Source organism: Protopterus annectens, chromosome 1.part0, assembly GCF_019279795.1.
Source record: "Protopterus annectens isolate FY-2018-M chromosome 1.part0, PAN1.0, whole genome shotgun sequence".
In the NCBI taxonomy this organism is placed as follows: Eukaryota; Metazoa; Chordata; order Ceratodontiformes; family Protopteridae; genus Protopterus; species Protopterus annectens.
Window position 1 is genome coordinate 467,964,022 of NC_056725.1, and position 23,310 is coordinate 467,987,331.

The window sequence follows — 23,310 nt, forward strand, 5'->3', positions numbered from 1 at the left end:
GTAGATGTTTGTCTGTGTGTGTAGATGTTTGTCTGTGTGTGTAGATGTTTGTCTGTGTGTGTAGATGTGTTGGTGTGTGTGTAGATGTGTTGGTGTGTGTGTAGATGTGTTTGTGTGTGTAGGTGTGTGGGTGCGTGCGTGTGTAGATGTGCATGTGTAGGTGTGTTTGTGCGTGTGTAGGTGTGTTTGTGCGTGTGTAGGTGTGTTTGTGCGTGTGTAGGTTTGTGCGTGTGTAGGTTTGTGTGTGTGTAGGTTTGTGTGTGTGTGTGTGTGTAGGTTTGTGTGTGTGTGTGTAGGTTTGTGTGTGTGTGTAGGTGTGTATCTGTGTGTGTGTAGGTGTGTGTCTGTGTGTGTGTAGGTGTGTGTCTGTGTGTGTGTCTGTGTGTGTGTGTAGATGTGTCTGTGTGTGTGTGTGTAGGTTTGTCTGTGTGTGTAGATGTGTCTGTGTGTGTGTGTAGATGTGTGTGTGTGTGTAGGTTTGTCTGTGTGTGTCTGTGTGTGTGTGTAGATGTTTGTGTGTGTGTAGATGTTTGTGTGTGTGTAGATGTTTTTGTGTGTGTAGATGTTTGTGTGTGTGTGTAGATGTTTGTGTGTGTGTGTAGATGTTTGTGTGTGTGTAGATGTTTGTCTGTGTGTAGATGTTTGTCTGTGTGTAGATGTTTGTCTGTGTGTGTGTGTGTGTAGATGTTTGTCTGTGTGTGTAGATGTTTGTCTGTGTGTGTGTGTAGATGTTTGTCTGTGTGTGTGTGTGTAGATGTTTGTCTGTGTGTGTGTGTGTAGATGTTTGCCTGTGTGTGTGTGTGTGTAGATTTTTGTCTGTGTGTGTAGATGTTTGTCTGTGTGTGTGTGTGTAGATGTTTGTCTGTGTGTGTGTGTGTAGATGTTTGTCTGTGTGTGTATATGTTTGTCTGTGTTTGTGTGTGTGTAGATGTTTGTCTGTGTTTGGATATGTAGATGTGTGTGTGTGTAGGTGTGTGGGTGGTGATGGGTGTGTGCGCGTAGGTGTGCGTGTAGATGTGCGTGTATCTGTCTGTGTGTAGGTGTGTTTGTGTCTGTGTGTAGGTGTGTTTGTGTGTGTAGATGTGTTTGTGTGTGTGTGTGTCTGTAGATGTTTGTCTGTGTGTGTAGGTGTGTGTAGATGGGTGGGCGTGTTTGGGTGTGCATGAGCGTAGGTGTGCGTGTAGATGTGCGTGTGTCTGTGTGTAGGTGTGTTTGTGTGTGTAGATGTGTGTCTGTGTGTAGGTGTGTTTGTGTGTGTGTAGTTGTGTGTGTGTAGATGGGTGTGTGTGGGTGTGCATGTGCGTAGATGTGCGTGTGTCTGTGTGTAGGTGTGTTTGTGTGTGTAGATGTGTGTCTGTGTGTAGGTGTGTAGGTGTGTGTGTGTGTGTGTAGGTGTGTGTGTAGATGTGTTTGTGTGGGTGTGTGTAGATGTGTTTGTGTGGGTGTGTGTAGGTGTGTGTGTGTCTGTGCGTGTGTAGGTGTGTGTGTCTGTGTGTAGATGTGTGTGTCTGTGTGTGTGTGTAGATGTGTTTGTGTGTAGATGTGTGGGTGGGGGTGTGTGTGTGTGCATAGGTGTGCTTGTAGATGTGCGTGTGTCTGTGTGTAGATGTGTGTCTGTGTGTAGATGTGTGTAGATGTGTGTCTGTGTGTAGATGTGTGTGTGTGTGTAGATGTCTGTGTCTGTGTGTGTGTAGATGTGTGTGTGTGTGTGTGTGTAGATGTGTGTGTGTGTGTGTGTGTAGATGTGTGTTTGTGTGTGTGTAGATGCGCTTGTGTAGGTGTGTGTGTGTGTCTGTGTAGATGTGTGTGTGTAGGTGTGTGTAGATGTCTGTGTGTGTGTAGATGTGTGTGTGTGTGTGTGTGTGTGTGTAGGTGTGTGTGTGTAGATGGGTGGGGGTGTGGGGGTGTAGATGGGTGTGTGTGTATATGTGTGTGCGTGCATATGTGTAGATGTGTGTAGATGTGTATGTGGGTGTAGATGTGTGTGTAGGTGTGTGGGTGGGCAGGTGGGGGTGTGTGGGTGTAGATGTGTCTAAGGAAAGTAAGGAGCATAAACCCTCTGGGTTCAAAAAGTGTATGAAATGCTCCCAAAAGCGGATGGCCACAGTAGCTGTGTCTACTGCCTAGGAGCCATCCACTTAGAGGAGTCATGTTTGTTCTGCCATGATTTCTCTCCTAGAGTTTTACAGGAGAGGAAGAACAAACTCATACTCAAGGGTCTATCCAGCTCTTCGGCTTCCTCTAAGTCTGGGAAATCAAAATCCTCAAAAAGGCCTTCTCCGGCACCGGCTGGTGTCTCGGAGCCACCTCCTAAACAATTGAGACAGTCACAATCTGCCTCCTCGACTCCTCAGCCTTTGGAGCCGAAGGAGAGCATCATGGTGGTGTCACTTGGTTACAGGGGTTTTGGAACCGATCTCTGAAACAATTGATACAGCAGTTGACTCTGCTACTCTGAGCAAGTCCGTAAGCTCCCTACCGGTGTCTGTAACAATTATGTCTCCAGTGCACCCCAGATCAAGATCCCCAACTATGTCTTCCAGGACCCTTTCAGAAGAAGATGTGGAGAGGGTAGTGCTGAGACTCCTGAAGTAGTCTACCTTGCCAAAATTATTGTTGGCTCTGACCTAGTCTGCTCCGGAGCCACTTGACCCAGCTTTGTCCTTGTCTGCTATTCCTCTTCCCAGCCATACTGGCCTTTCGGAGCCAGAGTGCTTTGTGCCAACGGTGGAAATTCCGGCTCCAACTCACCTTGTTGCTGGCTTGGAGCTGGGTTCGGCTCTGACACGCTCTGTGCCATCCGTCGTGTCCAGGGGCTGAAGCTCTCTTGTCGGCACTGACAGAAAGTGTTGGAATCAATCTTTGGTTCCGAGCCTTCCTCTTTGTGCTCTGGCCAGGGTGAGCTCGACCCTGCATCGGTCTCGGAGCCAACAGTTCTGGCTCCGGCACGAACCCGCATCTGTTCGGAGTGAGGGAGGTCTTCGGAGCTGGAGAGGTCGGCGTTTGAGATGATGAGGAGCGTGCCGTCTCATTCTCCAGCACCTACCACTGGCACTAGCACTCTTCCCCCGATAGCACCCACTTCAATGTCAGTCCCTACTCTCTCCGGAGACAGCAGAGACCCGCAGCCTCAGGAGCCATCAGTTGGTGGCACCAACTCTTCCGAGGCTTCCCCGGAATATCCTTCCAAGGAGCCTCCCCAGAAGAGGTTATGTAAGAGGAAACATATGGACTTCCAGGATGAGTCTTTGACATCGGACACTGACCTCGAGGAGTCAGAATGGTCCCCCAAGTCGTCCTCTGATGATGTCTCCTTTGTGGACATTTTAGAGATCCTTAGGCAGAGGTGCGACTGGCCCACTAATTAACCCTACTGATGAGGAGTCTGTGTACCTGAAGGCTTTCGGGTTTCAACTTTCTTCCTCTTGGGTGTGTCCACCTTTTGACGAACTAATGGATCTAGTCAGTCGAAAGGTGTGGGATACTCCTGACACTGTGGAGCCAGTCTCCAGGAGACCAAATAAGTTCTTGTCTGCCCTCCTGGTAAAGAGTTCTCGTCCAAGTGTGTTCCCGTAGATGCCTTGGTGGTGGTGGCCACGAAGGAGGGGTTAACTGTGACCTCATCTGTTCATCCGCCAAACAAGGAGTCACGGCAGATGGACAGATTTGGGAAGCGTATTTTTAGTTCAGTGGCTTTTACCCTTTGATCGTTGAACTATCTCACGCACTTCACGAGGTTGCAGAGAGGTCTCCTTAAGGAGTTAGGAGATTCCATACAAGGTGCGTGTACTGAGGGAGTTCCTGACAAAATTTCTTCTCAGTTGTCCACCTTAAATTCTGTGGTTAACTCCTCCATGCGACTTGTATCTTATGCTGCGGATGGAGCGAGTAGAGCAGCAGGTTCCGGAGTTGCCTTGCGGCACCACTCCTGGATGTGTTTATGTAATTTTGCATAACCGTTCAAGTCTTCTTTTACCAATGCCCCGTTTGATGGTTCCTCATTGTTTGGTTCCAAGGTGAAGGATACACTCCCTCAGTGTGAGCAAAAAAGAAAGACACACTCTGCTGTGGGAGTGCGTTTTACTGTCACTTCCAGACTATACCCCAAGGGTCAAAGGGGTGGTAAATTGTGGTTCAAGAAGTCCAAGAGGGTCTTTCCTGACACACAGGGTGAATCCTCCTTCAGAGGCAGAGGAGGAAATGGCAGATGTCACCCTAGAGGCAGGGACGGTCCACAATATCAACAAGGCCATGATTCCTTTCCAGGATGGCCTTATCAGCCCTCCTGATGTGGAGCCCGACTGCGCCTCTCTGAGGCCGGTCGGGGGTCACATTTCTTTGTACCAAGAAGCCTGGCTAAATATCACCCAAGACAAGTGGGTACTAAGAGTTGCTACTAGAGGCTATATCATACCCTTTTCCCTATCACTGTTTGTTCCCAAAAGGATCCCAGATGTCCCACCCAATCTCCGGGATCAGGCAACTGTGGAGATCAACAAGTTGCTTGCAAAAAGAGTCATCCAGCCCGTCCCAGCAGACCAGATAGGATCCGGAACTTACTCCAGGTTCATTTTAGTTCCAAAATGAACTGGATATTGGAGGCCAATATTGTACCTCTGCAGATTGAACGAATCAGTGAAGGACAAGTTTTGGATGGTAACACTGCAGTCTACACTCGCATTGTTAGGCAAAGACTTTTGGATGTGCTCTTTTGATCTTCAAGATGCCTATTACCACATAAAAATGGACAAAGCATCCAGAAGCCATCTACGCTTCCGGCTGGGAGCCAGTCACTATCAGTTTCACGCTCTGCCCTTTGGTCTCACCACAGCACCCAGGGTGTTCACCAAATGCATGGCAGTAGTGACAGTTCACCTGAGACGTCAGGGATTCCAGGTGTTTCTGTATTTGGATGACTGGCTCCTGACCGTCCCCACCAGGCAGCTACTCATTCAAAACAGGGACGCCACAGTTCAGCTTTGTGCTCAGTTAGGGATATCCATAAATTGGAAAAAATCTGCATTATTGCCCTCTCAGTCTGTGATTTTTATAGGTGCAGAGTTAGACACAGTGAACATGACAGCTCATTTCCCCACCGAAAGGGCACAGAACTTAATCTCTCAAGTTCAACGCTTTCTCCCGTTGCAAAAAGTCAAAGTGAAGGGAGTTCTTCAGCTCCTCGGGACTATGGCTTCCACAATTCTATTGGTACTATTAGCCAGGTTACACATGAGAATTCTCCACTGGCTTCTGTTTTCCCAGTGGTCCTTCCAACTTCTCCCACTGAGTCATCCTATCCTGCTGACGGAATCATGCAAGAAGGACCTTCGTTGGTTGATAGATCCCAATCATCTGATCACGGGTGCCCCCTTTGTTCCGGCCCAACCCGTTGCTACTGTGACCATGGATGCCTCCCAGATCGGGTGGGGGGCATTTTCTCAGCAGGACTGTCCAAGGCACATGGCAAGAACACAAGGCTCATCTACATATCAATGTTCTGGAGATGAGGGCAGTGCGTCTGGCGTTGGCAGGCACTTCAAGACCTTCTCCCTCCTAGGGGCAATCGCGATGCAATCAGACAACATGTCGGTGGTTTGGTACATCAACAAACAAGGCGGTAGTAGATCTTACCCACTCTGTCGAGAGGCCATGCGAGTTTGGGAATGGGCGAATTCTTCCCAGCGGTTTCTGGTTGCAATGCACATTTCGGGGATGACCAACGTGATAGCCGACAAGCTCAGCCGGGCAATCCTAATGCCTCACGAGTGGTCTCTGAAACGGAAAACAGTGGATCAGATTTTCTGGAAATGGGGACAGCCTTGCTGCGACCTTTTTGCCAACCCAGTCGATAACCAAATGCAGCAGCTATTTTTCCTCATTCCCCCTCTGGGGGAGTCTCCCAGAGACGCTCTGGCTCACGATTGACCCATAGGACTTCTGTATGCTTTTCCTCCAATCCCTCTCATTTCCAAAGTGATTCAGAAAGCCAGTCAGCTGGGAAGCAAGTTGATCCTCATTGCTCCTTACTGGCCTCATCAGGTCTGGTTCCACTTTCTCGAGCCGCTCCTCCTGGACGATCCTTGGATTCTGGACCCAGCTCCAGATCTGTTGACTCACATGTCTGGTTCGCTACATCCCTCAATCCACACCCTCAAATTGACAACGTGGCTGCTCCAGTTCCATCCATAGTCAGGCTTCATGATGTATCATCTTTAGTGTCGCATATTCTTATGTTATCCCATAAACCTTCAACTAGGAGGCTGTATGGCAGTAAATGGAAAATATTTTCTATTTGGGCACAGAGTGAATGTAGATCCATACACTGCTTCTATCCCTGTGATTCTGGATTTTCTGTCTGAGCATTTTCAACAAGGATCGGCCGCTGCCATTGTCCAATTGGTGGTGATTTCTCATTTTCATTTAGGTTTTCCAGATACCAGTTTAATGTCTCATAAGCTATGCAAGACCTTTTTGAAAGGGGCCACCCTATTGAGACCACCTCTGCAAGAACCAGTGGCTTCTTGGGATTTAAATTTTGTGTTGTCCAAATTGACTTCTCCACCCTTTGAACCTTCCCACTCATCTTCTCTAAAATTTTTGTCTTGGAAGACCTTGTTTTTGGTAGCTATCACATCAGCTAGACGGGTATCGGAGCTTCAGGCCTTGTCTATTAAGCCACCGTATTTCATTTTTCACAAAGACAGGGTGTTACATACTAATCCCTCCTTTGTTCCCAAAGTTTGTTCAAATGCTACTTTAAACCAATCAATAGAACTCCCAGTTTTCTTCCCTAACCACTGTAATGCAGCTGAATACCGGTTTATCAGCTAGACATTCATAGACGACTACGTTTTTATCTACAGCGGACTAAGGCTTTCAGGAAATCAGATAAATTTTTCATTTCCTTTTCTGACTCTAGATTGGGCTTATCAGTTTCTACAGTGACACCATCTAATTGGATTTCCAGTTGTATAGCCTTTATCTATAGCTCAAAGGGCAAACTCTTGCCCTACAAGATCAAGGCTCATTCTGCCAGATCGCTGTCTACCTCTGCAGCCTTTCAAGCCAGGGTACCATTTGATAATATTTGTGCAGCTTGTGCAGCAGCTACATGGTCTACCCCTCACACTTGTATTACACATTACAAATTGGATTTGACATCCAGGGATAGAGCATCCTTTAGCTCCACGGTGCTCAAGAGTATTTTCCAATGAGCCACCCAAGAATAAGGCGATAGGGATGCTGTCCCATATGTAAAAATGAAGGTGAGATTGGACTACCTAACATACAGAAGTTATGTACTCACCATAACTTTCCATGTTGATAGTCCATCTCGCCCTTCATTTTTACGAACCCGCCCTACTGCCCACATCCTGGAAGATCTGGAAGTAATAATTTGGTTGCCCTTGGTTGGAGACCCTTTATTATTGGTTGTTTTTATGGTTGTTATTCTAATGAGCAGCAAACAAGATCTGGGGATTGTACTGGTGCACCATGGGATACCTTCTTAGCCATGAGCCAACCAGAAGTCTTCCAGCTTGTAAATCCGCCGAGTTGGAGCCGAGGATCAGCTCCGAACTCATATGTAAAAATGAAGGGTGAGATGGACTACCAACATGGAACGTTAAGATGAGTACATAACTTCGTTTTTCTTGCCATCTTCTTCCATGCTCCACAGTGTACGTACGCAGCTTAACCGTGGAATAATTACATAAATAAAATCCCTCTTAGAATAGTTTAGTTTTGTATTAATTTTCCAAACAAGTTGCAACGTATTAATACAACCGCGCTGTATCTAATATTGAATCTTTATTTACACTGAAGGATCACAAAGTCACACAGCATATACCAGGTTTGTTTACATAATCAGAGCACTCATTTAGTTTGTTGCCTACTAGTGTAATATATGAAAGGTTTAGATACATTTTAAAAATGCTGCATGAACATTACGTAGTACAGATATCCAGTCAGTCAAAATAACTTACAACAATGACATTCTATGCAATCCAATCAAAGTTAACTAGTGTAGTAGCGAAAATGGGTCGTGCAAAAACTTATTTAGTACCATTATCTAAATAACATGCTGCCGAAAATGAGTGATTGCTAAAATACAAATAATGGGTTAACGAGGCGTGGTAGCGATAACTGGCGAAACCTTTGGTAGTGATAACAGACTACCGAGAAAGCGTAACAAAGCGTGGTTGTGATAATACGCAAGTACCAAATATTCATATCTCTGGCACCTTAGAGGTTATGAAAAGTATAAATGGCAAACGCTTAAGCGCAAACTTTTTTTTTGTAGTAGTATTCTTTAAATTCTATGTCTTAAACTATATTTTATAAGTCACCGTAAACACAGTAACTATTACTTTTGTAATATTTAGTAAACAACTTACAATGTCTCATCAACAGCTGAAGTTACACATAGTCAGCAGCATTTTGCTCATCTAGCTGAGAGCTTTTATATGCTGCTAAGGAGGTCTATCTTTGTTACCTGGTTGCTGAGATCTTTAGAAAAATGTGAATTATATCTGTATAAATTAATATCCTAAAAACAACAGATGTTATGTAGTCCTATCTCACCTTCATTCTTTACATATGGGATAGGAGCACATGGATAGCCTAGTACCTACCTATGAACCTATGGTGCACCAGTACAGTCCCCAGATTTCGTTTGCTGCATCGACGAGTTTGGTTGTGCTTCTCTTTGGCTTTGGCTAAGTGATTGAATTTATTTCCACTTTTCTAAAATTTCTTGGCTGTTAAGTTTAAAATAGTGTAATATAGTTAAAACTGTTACTGCTTATAGTAATCAGAGTAGTTGTTGTTGTAGTTCATAGGTTCATACTAGGCTATCTGCCCTAGGGCATTTATAAGCCTAGCCAGAGTGTGTTTGGATTTCGCCACCCATTTTAAATTAATTTTGCTATGCCCTTTTTCGAGGTTAGTATACTGTGCCTCTGTCTAACAGTGACACAGAAGTGATACCCGGGGTAAACCTACGATCCCCATCCACTCATCAAGATTCCTCTTGAAAAGAGAGTCAATGAGGGACTCTGCCTAACCTGGACTGGGATTTTATTCCAGAGTGAAGGGAGCCTCTGGGTTATGAATCTGTCCCTCCAGCATGTCCTATTTATTTCACTGCTGAGGTTCAAGTCTCTTGAGCGCGTAGCTCGATGGGATTTGGATTTTCTGAGGTGCAGCATGTCCATTAATTCCGGATTGGACATGGCTTTATACGTCCGGCACAGATCGCCTCTGAGCAGGCGGTATGCCACTGAGTAGAGCTGGAGTTTCTTTAACCAGGCAGCATATGGCATCTGTTTGAGTCCTTTGATCCTCTTGGTGAGGTACTTTTGGGGTCTTTCCAGTTGCAGCAGGTGTCTGGTAAGGTACATCCCAAAAGGGGCATTGTACTCAATTATGGGCCTGATGAGGGATGAGTAAAGAGGCACGATGACCTCCCCTGATCTAGATGTGAATCCCTTCATGATTAGGTGGGCTATATAAAATGTTTTTCTAACCACTTTGGCCACGTGGTTGTCAAATGAGAGATTGCTATCAACTTGGGTCCCCAGGTCCCTAATTACTTCTTCCAGATTTAATGGATTACCACCTATGTGGTAATTTGTGGGCACTTTGTTTTTGCCAAAGGGGATGACTATACACTTTTTGGCATTTAGCTTGAGGCCATGGCTCTGGCACCAGTTGTCTGTTTCTATGAGGCCCTTTTGGAGGATGCTTGTGTCGGCTGGAGAGTCGATTATGGCGCTTAGTTTGCAGTCATCTGCGAACTTGGTCAGCCACAGTCCTTCTGTGTTGGCCTGTACCTCCAAGAAATATATACCGAACAAGAGAGGTCCCAGGACTGAGCCTTGTGGGACGCCACTTGTAACTGGTTTGGAGTCTGACATGGCTCCAGCAATTCTAACCATGTATGTTCTGTCCTTGAGCCAGTTTGCAACCCATCTAGTGACATAGGGGTTTATGTTTAAGCTGATGAGCTTATCTATAATGCCCGAGTTGGGGTATTGTATCGAAGGCTTTTGCGAGGTCCAGGTAGACTGTGTGGACCACCTTCCCCTCGTCAATGGCCTTGGTGACTGTTTCAAAGAAATCGACCAGGTTTAAGAGGCAGGATCTGCCCTTAACAAAGCCGAACTGGGTAGGATCCAGTGTCTGTAGGTCCCCAATATCTTTATGAGGTCCATGATGATCCTTTCCATAGCTTTGCAGACCAAGCTAGTCAGGCTTATTTATTTTATTGTATTTTATTTTATTTTATTTTATTTTACATTTGTTGACCGGGCTAGTCTAGCTGGACATATATCCGTTTTCAGTAGAGGCCCGGGGAGAAAAGCTCCAATTACATGAAGTAAGCAAACATTAACAACAAAAACATGATAAGCAAAATACAAAAAGTACAATGGTAGGCTTGTGTAAGAATTTAACAAAAACTAGCAAACACAAGGCAAGTTAACAAAAAACAGCCGGTTAACAATACAAATTTCAGGTATGCAGCATACTAAAGTTAGAATAATAAAAACTGATAAGAAAATCACGAAATGGCATAACATGGAGAAGGAAAATAAAACAATTTTTTTCTAGAGTCAATATAAAAGAAGTAGCTGACATCAATTAAATATGTTATTTAGAGGCACAGTTAGGGGAGAGTGGGGGAAGTTAGGAGTAAGGGAGAAGTAATTTCAGTCTGGTTTAGCACAAGGACACAACCACTGAGATTTAAGATGTTCTTTGATGTGTTTTTTGAAAAGGGGTGTGGAGTCTAGGTTAGTTATTTCTTGAGGGAGTTGATTCCAGATTTTCCCGACAGAATTTGAAAATATTGAGTCACCAGCTTTATTGTAAGATTTAGTCGGGGCTACTAGGAGTTTATTAGCAGAGCGTAGTGTAGCTAGGTTTTTATAAGGTGAAATAAGTTTTGTAAGGCTAGGGGTAGCATCAGGGTAGTAAAGGGACTTATGAATGATAAGTAGTTGTTGATAGAGTAAATGGCTATTTAGTTCTAACCAATCGAGTTGCCTGAGGTTGAGACAGTGGTGAGTTCTGAAGGGAGTAGCAGTAATGAATCTAGATATACTATTATAACAGGTAGAGAGTTTGGTCATGTTATTTTTTGATAAGTTAGTATATATAGCAGAGGCATAGAAAAGGGTGGAGATCAGGTGGGTCTGGGCAATGGTTTTTCTAGCTGCTGGGGTAAGAAAGGGTTTAATTCTGTAGAGAGTACCTATTTTTTTGTTAACTGATTTAATGGTGTTAATATGGTCATCAAAATTAAGACTGTTATCAATAGTTACACCTAATAGGCGAGTGGTCATATCTGGGTTAATACAGGTAGCATTATTAGAGGAGATAGTGAAGAAAGGTGTGGAAGATTTGTGAGTAGGAGTGAAGAGAAGAAGTTTAGTTTTTTTGGGATTTAGAAGGAGAGAGTGTTCCATAAATCACTTTTCTACATTATAGAAGACTGTTTGGGTGAGGGACTGGAGGGAGGAAACATTATTAGCAGCACAGATTAAAGTTGAGTCATCAGCATATTGAATGCAGATGGCTTGGGGTATATTCACGTGTAGGTCATTGATAAATAAAGAAAAAAGAAGGGGACCTAAGATAGAGCCTTGTGGAACCCCAATGTTTACTGGGAGTATGGAAGATAGGTTGTTGTCCCATAGCACTGCTTGTTGCCTGTTTTGGAGATAACTCCTAAACCATTGAAGTGCTTGTGATCCAAGAGAATAGAGATTTAGTTTGTCAAGAAGTATGTTATGGTTAACCATGTCAAAGGCTTTTGACAGGTCTAGGAATAGAGCAGAGGAGAAGAGATTATTGTTCTTGTTGTTATTTATAGCGTCAGTGAAGGAAAGGAGGGCAGTTGTAGTGCTGTGGGAAGGTCTAAAACCATGTTGACAATTGGCTAGAAGTCTGTTTTGTATACATACATATATATGTGTGCCTTATGGGGCGATGGTTTCCAGGATCCGTTGAGGCACCACCTTTGTGGAGAGGGACCACTATTGCTGTACGCCACTCTTTGGATACATATCCTGTGGTAAGGCTGAGATTGAACAGTAGTTTTATGTTTGGGTTTAGCTCTTCTTGGAGTTCATGTAGGATGCAGCCCGGGACACCGTCTGGTCCCATTGATGCTGTGTTTTTTGCTTTGGAGACGGTGGCTCTTACCTGAGCATCTGAGATGTCAAGGGGGGCAGCACTCTGCTGGGATAGATTTTGATAGGGAGGGGGGTGGGAGTTTGCGCTGAACCTGTCCGCTAGGATGTTGGCAATGTCTGTGGGTTCGGTGTATTTTTTGTCATTTTGGACTAATTCTGAGCATATCTGGGAATTCCCACTCAGGTTCCTAACTAAAGAAAGCCTTGTGATTATCCTTAGTGTCCTGTGCAATTTGTCTCTCGAAGCTGGCCTTAGACGATTTTATGAGTGCCCGTAGTTTTTTTGCTAACACTGATCAGAGATGCCTTCCCTTTTTGGGATTTTGCTCTATCATGTAGTAGCTTCCTCCTATTGTATAGTTTGTTAATGGCTGGGGTCCACCAGACAGGACGTCTGCCTTTGGTGGATTGGGTCTTGGTTTTATTTGGGATTGCATGATCCATGCATTCCTGAAGGTGTTCATAGAATGCATTTATAAAGGATTATGCGGTCTGGGCCGTATTTTCCACAGGCCCGGGGGCTTTGAAGGATTCCACCTCTGTTTTGAGGAGTGTGAAATTTGCTTTAGAGAAGTTTTTCACTGTGGTTTTCTAGGCAGTGGATGGGGTCGGGATGTGAATATCCAGTGAGATTAGTTTATGGTCTGATCTTACCAGTGAGGGATACACTTCTGGTCTGGAGCATAGATTCCCCATGTTGGTGATGATCAGGTCCAGTATGTTTTGCACTCTTGTGGGAGTGGTAACAAGTTGTTCCATAGCATTTGAGTTTATAAATTCTAGGAACCTTTGAGCTAGGGTGTTGGAGCTAGAGTAATGCTCCCAGTCTATGTTTGGGTAGTTGAAGTCGCCCAATATAATGGTGTTTGGAGAGACCTTCATATTTTCCAGTGTTCTCAGGAAGGCCGAGTGAGGTTCCTGGGTTTGGGAGGGTGGTCTGTAGCAGGCTATAAACTGGAAGTCCGTTTTACCCACTGTTAGTTGCACATGGATAGTCTCTGATGCTTCGTGCTGTGCCACCAACCTGGAGGTGTGGGTATCTTTGACGAATATTGATACTCCCCCTCCTTTTCTGGTTTGGTCCAAGTTTTGGGGCCGAAAAGCATGGTATGAGGTATAAACCTGGTAGTGCTGGGGTGCTCTCGGGAGCCTTGAACCAGGTTTCTGTTACTGCACAGATATCGATGTTCTCCATGCTAAGGAGAGTTTCGAGTGCATGCATCTTGAGGTTTAGACTTCTGGCATTGAGTAGCATTACTCTTAGTTTCTTATCCCTTGTGATACCTATGGAGGTGGGTTTGTCTTTTGAGCCTTGCCTAAAAAAGGCACTATGGGGGTAGCAAGAGCCTTCGCCAATATCCGAAAGCCCAGGGGTGACGGGTGCAAGCCGTCCCTAGCGAAGCATCGTGGCTTGTCGAGCATGTCATCCCAGGCTGACAGGCGTTGGATCCCCTTTGAATGACACCAATACGTAAGCCAATTGTTGAAATTAATCATCTTGTCTTCATATTGTGGCATCATTCTTCTTGAGGGTAAGATGCTACTCAAGGTCAGGGTCATACCGGCCTGGGCTACATGCTCAGAGAGCTCCTCTGTCTCTTTTCATGTAGTCCAGGGAGGTACGTCTCCGGTCCTTCACACCAGCATGGACAGTGACGGAGTCATATGTGTACTTGCCTTGGAGTGACCCGAGTGCTTGTCTTATGTGGCAGATCTTAGCGCCCGACAGGCAGCTCACCGTGACCTTCTCCTTGTTTAGCCTGGTGAGCGGGACGTCAGTGTGCCTGACGATAGTCACCTATTACAAGTGCATCAGGTGTGTTGTTTAGCCTTAAGGGCTGTGACTGTTCGGCACTGGCTTTGTGAGCTATGTGTTGCACGTATTTTGTTTTGGGGTAGCGGTTGCTTGGGTGTCTGCTTTGGAGGTCTCTGCTGCTTAGGCAGATTTTTATTTAGAAATGTGTTTGGTTTTATTTAGAATTGTGTTTGGTTTGCTGTCGTGGTAGGTCTTTGTGAGACTGGAATTGTAGTGAGTGTGGTTTCCTTCTCCTCCTGACTGGTTACGCCAGTACTGAGTTGAGAGAGCTTAGCCTCCAGTTTGGCTATATGGTTGCATCTCTCACATGTGTTGGAATTTGTTGGGAGGAGGAGAGGGTTGTCTGTGTACATGAGGCAGTTGTAACATTGCCTCAAGATTCCCAGATTCACCAGCTCGACCGGAGAGGAGATTGACAACTGACCTTTGGACATGCTAGAATAGTATTGGGAATTCCTTTATAATTGAAAAAAGGGCCAATGGGGAACAAGGTACTCAAGGGGAGTTTGTGAGGGTGTAGTGCTTTTAATTTTTTAGTGCTGACTTGTATAATCGCTTTAGTGAGCAAGTGCCAGGTAACTTAAATGCAATGTGTTACAGGTAACTTAAATGCAAAAACGACAAACAGTAACTTTCTTTCAAGTAAAACAAGGAAATAAGTACAGTAAGCAGTGCAGATATCACTAGGGATCCACAGAAGCACTGAAAAGCCGCGTTTTAGGAGGAATTAGCGTTTCAGGGAAATAACAAGCAAACAAGCATACAAAGCTAGATTCAGCAGGACTGGGTCTAGTCTATGCTACAGCAAACAAGGTGAACCAATTTCTGTAAGAAACAGTTAAAATATACAGGCACTATAAGCCTTTAACCAGAAATACCCAGCTCAGAAGGGTAGAGTCCAGCCTGTCCTCCCACAAGAGTGCAGACCACGAACCTTCTTAATGTAAAGTAACTGGCCTGAAGCCCAAGTGCTTAAACCTGAACTAATACACTTTTAGAATAACAGACACTGAGCCCTTAATCAGCAGTTCCCAACTTAGAAATATGTAAGCTACCTGTCCTGCCACCACAGTGCAGGCCACAAACCTTCCTAATGTAAAACAACTGGTCTGAGCCCAAGTGCTTAATCCAAAAGACTTAGAATGATAGCTACACTTTAATCAAGTTACTACCAAGCAGTAATAAATACAATTGAGTACTTTAAAGAATGCCTGGATTAGTGCTCAAGTTATACAAACAAAGCTAGATTCAGCAGGCCTGGGTTTAGTCTATGCTACTGCAAACAAGGTGTACCAATTTCAGTAAGAAGCAGTTCAAATATGCAGGCACTATAAGCCTTTAACCAGAAATTCCCAGCTCAGAAGGGCAGAGTCCAGCCTCTCCTCCCACAAGAGTGCAGACCACGAACCCTCTTAATGTAAAATAACTGGCCTGAAGCCCAAGTGCTTAAACCAGAATTAATACACTTTTAGAATAACAAACACTGAGCCCTCAGTCAGCAGTTCCCAACTTAGAAGGATGCAAGTTACCTGTCCTGCCACTACAGTGCAGACCACAAACCTTCTTAATGTAAAACAACTGGTCTGAAGCCCAAGTGCTTAAACTAAAAGGCTTAGAGTGAGTTACACCAAGCAGTAATAAATACAATTGAGTACTTTTAAGATGACACAAAAGCAAAATAAAGTAGGAAGAAACACAAATACAGTAAAAGCAGATACATTTTTTTTTTTTTTTTTTTTTTTTATGAGTGAGCAAATGAGATGGGCCCAGGAGGAGTATCCAAGTGCAAATTTGCAAGAGGGGCGGGCAGTTTCAAAGCTACCAAGATCAACACTTGTTGTTAAAGTTGTTAGCTTAATTTTTGGCCTTTGGCCTTTTCTTACTTCGTTGTTATCCCGTGTACTGTTTTTTCTAGATTGGATTAGCGTAGGCGCCTTTTGCGCACTATTGTTCTGTGTGTGTTGATAGTTTTTGGCGGTTTTCCGCTTGTTATTTAGCCTAATTAATTTGCTTGTTAGCATCGTTGGATTGCTAATATTGTTAACAGAACTATGTTCTGTTTGTGCTTGACATAAGCCTGAAATTGTGAATTCTCGCTCATTACTGTTCTTGTTGTGTGTGCGATACTTTCTTACTTTCTCTAACTTTTGAGTCTGTTTCAGTTAGAAGACCGTATCTCTGACTTGCCCGGGCTAGGCCTGATTAACTTAGAAGACCTAGTCTTCGTGGTGTCGTTTTCTTCCTGCAGGGCTAGGCCCATTTAAATTAGAGGACCTAGTCCTCCTCCTTCCCTTTCTCTGTGTGTGTGTCCTATACCGCTGAATGTCTAAAGAGAATAAGTATCATAAGCCATCCGGCTTTAAGAAATGTATTAAGTGCTCTCAAAAAATGTCCATAATGGATGGTCACGGTAACTACGTTTACTGTTTAGGGGCCATCCATTTACAGGAGACCTGTTTATTTTGTCATGCATTTAGTCCTAGGATGTTGCAGGAAAGGAAGAACAAGCTCATCCTAAAAGGTCTTCTTAAACCTTCCTTCGAGGAAGATTTGTCTAGTTCCTCATCATCCTCTAAATCTGCCAAGGGAAAGTCCAAAATCTTCTAAGAGGCCCTCACCGGCACCGGCTGGTGTCTCGGAGCCACCTCTTAAAGTTTTAAAAACTGTCTCATCGGCTCCACAGACCTCTGAGCTGACTGAGAGCGGTATTGTTGTTGCAGGGTCGGTTCTAAGTATATCAGAGCCGACCGCTGAGACTATTGAGACTGTTTCTTGGAGCCGGTCTGTGTACCCTCTACTGGCCTCTTTGTTATTGAAGTCTTCTGTACCTCCGAGATCTCTATCTCCTGCTGTGTCATCCAGGTCTTCCAGGAGTTTATCGGAAGAAGATGTGGAGAGGGTAGTGCTGGGACTTTTGAAGTCATCTGCTTTGCCTAAATAGTTGTTGGATCCGACCCAGTCGGCTCCGGAGCCACTCAAGCCCGTTCAACCCTCTGTGTTCATTCCACCTCCAAGCCATGCTGGTCTTTCAGAGCCAGAGTGTTTGGTACCACCGGTGGAACCTTCGGCTCCAGCTCCCCTTGTGGCCGTTTCAGAGCAGAGTTCTGCTCCTACGCTTTCGGTGCCATCCGTAGTGTCCAGGGGCCGAAGCTATCTGGTTGGCTAGGGTGAGTTCGGACCCTGTGTCTATCTCAGAGCCGATAGCTCTGGCGCAGACTGCATTCTCGGTCCCCTCGGAGCCGGAGAGGTCTGCATTCGAGATGGTGAATGTGCTGTCCTGATCGTCTGCTCCTACCAGAGGTACTGGCACTCTTCCCCCTGTAGCACCTATTTCTGTCTCAGCTCCTGCTCCCTCTAGCTACAGCAGAGATCCCCAGCCTCGGGAGCCACCGGCTGGTGGCCCCTCTCTTCCGAGACCTTGGAATATCCTTCTGAGGAGGCTACACGGAAGAGGAAGCATGTCTACTCCCAGGATTGGCCTTTGACATCTGATACTGAACTAGAGTCGGAAGGGTCCCCCAAGTCGTCCTCTGATGATGTCTCCTTCATAGACATTCTGGAGATCCTTAAACAGAGGTGTGGCTGGCCCACTGTCACCCCTTCTGATGAGGAGGCTTTTGGGTCTCAACCTTCTGCCTCTTTGGTGTCTCCACCTTTTGACGAACTGCTGGATTTAGTTAGTCGAAAGGTGTGGGGGTACTCCTGATGCCGTGGAGCCAGTCCCTAGGAGACTGAACAAGTTCCTTTCTCCCCCTCCGGGAAAATACTTTTTTTTCCCCAAAGGTGTGTCTGTAGTTGCCATGGTGGTGGCGGCGGCCACTAAAAAGGAGCTACCTGAAACTTCTTCTGTTCATCCGCCGAATAAGGAGTTTCGAACGATGGACAGATATGGGAAGTGTATATTTTCTTCAGTGGCATTTACCCTTAGATTGCTGAATTACCTTACTCACTTTACAAGGCTTCAGAGAGATCTCCTTAAAGAGTTAGGAGACTCTTTACAAGGTACTTGTACTGAGGGAGTCCCTGACAAGGTTTCTGCCCAGTTGTCCACCTTGAACTTATTTCATATGCTGCCGATGGAGCTAGTAGAGCAGCGGGTTCAGGAATTTCCCTGAGGAGTCCTTCCTAGATGCGTTTGTGTAACTTTGTGGAACCATTTAAGTCCACCTTTACCAACGCCCCCTTCGGTTCCTCATTGTTTGGATCCAAGGTAAAGGACACTCTCATCCGGTGCAAGCAAGAAGGATAAACACTCTCTGCCATGGGAGTACGTGTTACTGTTCCCTCTAGACCATACCCTAAGAGTCAGAGGGTAGGTAAGATGTGGTTCAAGAAGTACCAGTGGTTTTTCCAGGAGGCACAGGATGACTCATCCTTCAGAGGGGGAGGAGGAAATGGTAGACGTCTCCCTAGAGGCAGGGGTGGTCTGCAAAACCAGGGAGGTCGCAATTCCTTTTGGGGCCGGCCTTACCAGCGCTCCTGGTGTGGGGCCTGACTGTGCTTCTCTGGGGCCGGTCGGAGGGTTGCATTTCTTTGTCGTCAGAAGCCTGGCTAAGTATCACTCAAGACAAGTGGGTACAAAGAATTACCAGAGGTTATGTCATGCCCTTTTCTTTTCCACCTTTTGTTCTCAAGAAGATCCCAGATGTTCTACCCAGTCACAGGGATCAGGCAACTGTGGAGGTCAACATGTTGCTGTCAGAGTCATCTAAACCGTCCAAAGCAGATCAAGTAGGATCCGGAACTTAATCCAGATTCTTTTTAGTGCCAAAACGCACAGGGGACTGGAGGCCCATTCTGGACCTGAGCAGATTAAACGAATCAGTAAAGAGGGACAAGTTCTGGGTGGTAACACTGTAGTCTATATACCCGTTGTTAGGGAAAGACAATTGGATGTGCTCAGTAGATCTCCAAGATGCCTACTACCACATAAAAATGGACAGGACATCAAGGAGTCATCTACTCTTCATGCTGGGAGCCAGTCACTACCAGTTCCGTGCTCTGCCATTTGGTCTCACCACAGCCCCCCAGGGTGTTCACCAAATGTATGGCAGTAGTGACAGCTCACCAGAGATGTCTAGGATTCCAGGTGTTTCTGTATTTGGACGACTGGCTCCTGACCGCCCTCACCAAGATGTTCTTCATACCACATTGCTGCAGTCCTAACACTTGGGTAGTCCGCTGTCCCAGTCGGCCCGAATACCAAAGTATATGGCTGACGTCGGTCAAGGCGCATTAGTCGGACGTCAGGGTACAAATGCGCATGACCGACGTCATATCCTCAGTCTTTTTTGCCGCATGGTCCGATGCAGAAGCAGTTTTGCATGTGCAGGTTGGCGTTCTGAGATTTTCCGAAGTCGGAGTTTCAGACCGAATCCAAGTTGGCTAAGTACCCCGTTGGGGATTATTTTGTTTTTTTCTTGCCTCAGTATTTTACCGGATGTCAGAAAAAGTGAGTAACTGTATTTCTTGTGGGAAACAGATACCTCATAGGGATTACCATACCTTGTGTATACCTTGCTTAGGGCCTGAGCACGACGTTGTTGGCTGTCGCTCTTGTGCTAGATTTAACAAACGCACTATAAAGAGAAGATTAGATTGTGCCAGGTTAGTTTTGGGAAGCGGTGTAATTATAAAATGCCGCCGGATGCTCCGACGCCGCTTCAAAAAGCGCAAGGACAAAACAGCAAAGCCTAGGTTGGAAGAACCGTCCGTCCCGGACGCCGGTTCTTTAGAGGGCTCGGTGGAGCCAGGGGTTCAGCCAGAAATTTCTTTGGAATCCCAGGGAGAGACTTTATTACTGCAAGATGTGACCTCTCAGGAGGGTAGGCCAGGCGGAAGGGGCTTCTCAGGTAGCTGTTCTTCCCTCCCTTCCTAAGGTGGTTAGGCCCTCCCCTGCTGTTTCCAAGGCTTCTCCCAGGGGCAGGCCAGGTTTTGTTTCAGGAGTTACCCCTAGTTCTTCAGGGTCTGTACCTAAGAAGCATATGCTTAAGATGGCAGAAGATTTGATTACAATGATTAGAGGTTCTATGCCCTCCTGATAAGAGGCCTAGGGTGGAACCTGAGCTTGGGAGTTTTGAGCAGTGTTCGGATGCTTCTGAGTCTTCGGCTGAAGATTTGCAGGAGTATTCCCCTTACTCTGATTCTGATGTAGATGATTCTACTCCTTCTGCTTCTCCTCCTGAGGATTTTTCATTTTCAGAGACTCTTCATTCCATGAGGGAGCATTTTAAATGGGAAGGTCAGGATTTCTCTGATTCCAGGAAAAGGCTTAGGGAATTTTTGTTTCTACCCCAGCATAGACCTTTAGCTATACCTCCTGTTCTAGATGTGGTAGAGGATGTTTTTGCAGAGGCTTCTCTGAACCCTGACTCTTTGCCTCCTGCTCCAGTTAAACCGATAGATATTATAGGGTGCCTGAAGCTCATAAGTATCTTTTAAGAGTCCTAGGGCAGACCCAGAAACTGTTTCACAGGGGCCTAAAGGTGTTAAGGCTTCTGTTGTTAAAAATCCTGTTCCTCCAGATAAAGAGGCTAGGGCTTTGGATAGATGGGGAAAGAAAGTGTATACTTCTTCCACTTTGGCCATGAGAGCTTTGAATTGCCAGTTTCACATGTTGAAATACCAAAATTATCTCCTTTCACAATTAAAGTCTAAGGTAGATGCTTTGGCGGAAGGTATTGAGTGTAAAGAGTTGCAGGATTTAGTTCATGTTTCTGAACAGGTGGGTAAGCATTCTTTGCAATGTGGTTTTGATGCTGTGCAGGCCTCTTCGAGGGTGGCTGCCACTGGTTCGGTTCTTCGCAGGCACGCCTGGTTGAGGGATCAGAATTTAGCTGAGCATGTGAAAACAAGGATTTTAGATGCTCCTTTACAATCTGATGTGTTGTTTGGTTCGCCTGTGGAAGCAGTTCTAAAGAAAATGGAAGACAAGGCTAAGTCTATGCAGACTGTTAAAGATTTTTGCAGGTTCAGCCTCCAAGTTTAGTAGAAATTGGCCTACCAAGGGGTGGACATATCCTGCTTATGATTCCCAGTCTATGGGTAGGTCTAGACGTGGTAGAGGCAGAGCTCAAGGGTCTTTTAGGCCTAGAACAGGGAGTTCACCTGCTCAGTCTTCTGGTGAGGGCAGGGGTCAGTCCTTTCGTAAACAGACACAATGACCTGCCTTTTCAGCTGCCAGAATCTTCTCGTCTGGCAGCACCTTTGGGAGGAAGGTTGGCACTTTTCAAAGAAAACTGGAGTTTAATTACCCAAGACAGATGGGTATTGGATATCATTCACCACGGTTACAGGTTTTATTTCCATACCTTGCCTCCTTTCAAAGGCATGCCAGACATTCCTCCTCAACAAAGGAAAGAGGCTCACAAGCAAATTTCTCTGTTGCTCCAAATAGGGGCCATTCAGCCGGTTCCTGTGCCAGAAAGGGGCCTAGGATTTTATTCTCGCCTGTTCCTAGTACCAAAAAAGGGGAACACTTGGAGACCAATTTTGGATCTGTCTATCCTCAACACTTATCTGGACATTCCCAAGTTCAAAATGTTGACGTTACAACAGCTTTTACCTCTGCTGGGCAAAGATCACTGGATGGTAACTTTGGATCTCAAGGAAGCTTACCTTCATGTTCCTATCAGACTAATTTGCAGGAAATATCTGCTTTCGAGCTGGGAATTCTCATTATCAGTTCTCTGCATTGCCCTTTGGCTTATCTACTGCCCAGAGTATTCACAAAGGTTCTGGCTCCAGTGATAGCTTTCTTCAGGCTAAAAGGAATACAAATCTATCCTTATTTGGACGATTGCCTGATTCTGGCTCAAGGAAGGGACGTGCTTCTTCAGCATTTGGAATATGTGATAGCAGTGCTAAGATGCCTAGGGTATTCTGTGAACGAAATAAAGTCCAGTCTAGTACCCTCTCAAGACATGTGCTTTCTGGGTGTGAGACTGAATACAGCAACCCAGATGGCCTTTTAACCCCGGACAAACAAAAGAATCTTTCTTTACTTCCATCAACTATCTCATCAGTCCGGGCTGACTGCAAGGACAGTCCTTCAAGCCTTAGGGTTCATGGCATCTTGTATTCTGGTACTTCCCAATGCCAAACTGCATATGAGGAAGCTACAATGGTATCTCAAAATGTATGGACACAGCACTGCCAGGATTTGGACACTGTCATTCAAATAATACCTTGCATTCAAAAGGAATTTTTGTGGTGGGCTCAGGAATGTCACCTAAACAAGGGACTCTCTGTGACCCGGCCAGAGGCGAGTCAGATTCTAACGACAGATGCCTCAGACACAGCTTGGGAGCTCATCTGAATGGAAAGTGGATACAAGACAAGTGGCCTGCCAGACTGCAGCATCTACATATCAACATGAAGGAGATGTTAGCAGTCCAGTTTGCATTACTGGCTTTCAAGGATTTACTTCTTCCAGGGCAGGTGTTGATTCTAACAGACAACACAACTGTCATGTGGTACATCAACAAACAAGGGCGAACACATTCTTATCCTGTATGCAGGCAAGCAATGATTTTGTGGGAGACTGCGTTAAGCTTGCAGCTGAATCTTCAAGCAAGGTTTCTGCCAGGAGCACAGAACTCCTTAGCAGATGTGTTAAGCAGGCAAATCATGGATCCCCACGAGTGGAAACTGGATCTTCATGTATTTCAGACATTGACAGTGTCATGGGGAACTCCAGACATAGATCTGTTCGCTTCTCCACTAAACCACCAGCTGCCAAAGTTTTGCACCTAAAAGGTTTCATCACACAGCCTGGAAAGTGGATGCTCTTTCTTTCAGTTGGAAAAATCTTCATGTGTATGCCTTTCCACCTCTGCCTCTCCTCCCAAACGTACTTCTAAAGGTCAGACAAGACAAGCCAAGGATGATTTTAATAGCTCCAGATTGGCCTCGGCAGCACTGGTACCCATTGCTGAGGAGTCTGGTAAGGAAGCCTCCATGGCCCTTACCTTTGATTCCACACCTATTGTCTCAGAAGGACGGGCATCTGCTCAATGTCAAGCTTCACTTTCTTCATCTAACAGCCTGGCATATTCTGTTTTGAACCATGGCAGGTCTCAGCTTCCTCAACAAGTTTTGAATGTGATTATGGAAGCCAGAAGACCTAGTACAAGGAAAGTGTACGCAGGAAAATGGAAGAGATTTTTATTTTGGTGTGCAGCAAAGGATTTGGATGTTTCTGAGCCAAATTTGAGTGTGGCTCTTCAATATCTTACTGAGTTATTGGACAAAGGTTTGTCTTTCTCTTCCATTAAGATTCATGCTGCAGCAATTTCA

General features: G+C 45.4%; 1 protein-coding gene across 1 annotated transcript in view; it reads left to right on the plus strand.

Moving 5' to 3' along the window:
- The window catches only part of SMC1A (structural maintenance of chromosomes 1A), a 1,753,330-nt gene that overhangs the window by 173,421 nt on the left and 1,556,599 nt on the right, over positions 1 to 23,310 (plus strand). The window contains exon 6 of the mRNA XM_044060554.1: positions 19,085 to 19,102. Within this exon, the coding sequence (XP_043916489.1) occupies positions 19,085 to 19,102 (18 nt within the window). The remainder of the gene's footprint in view (positions 1 to 19,084; positions 19,103 to 23,310) is intronic.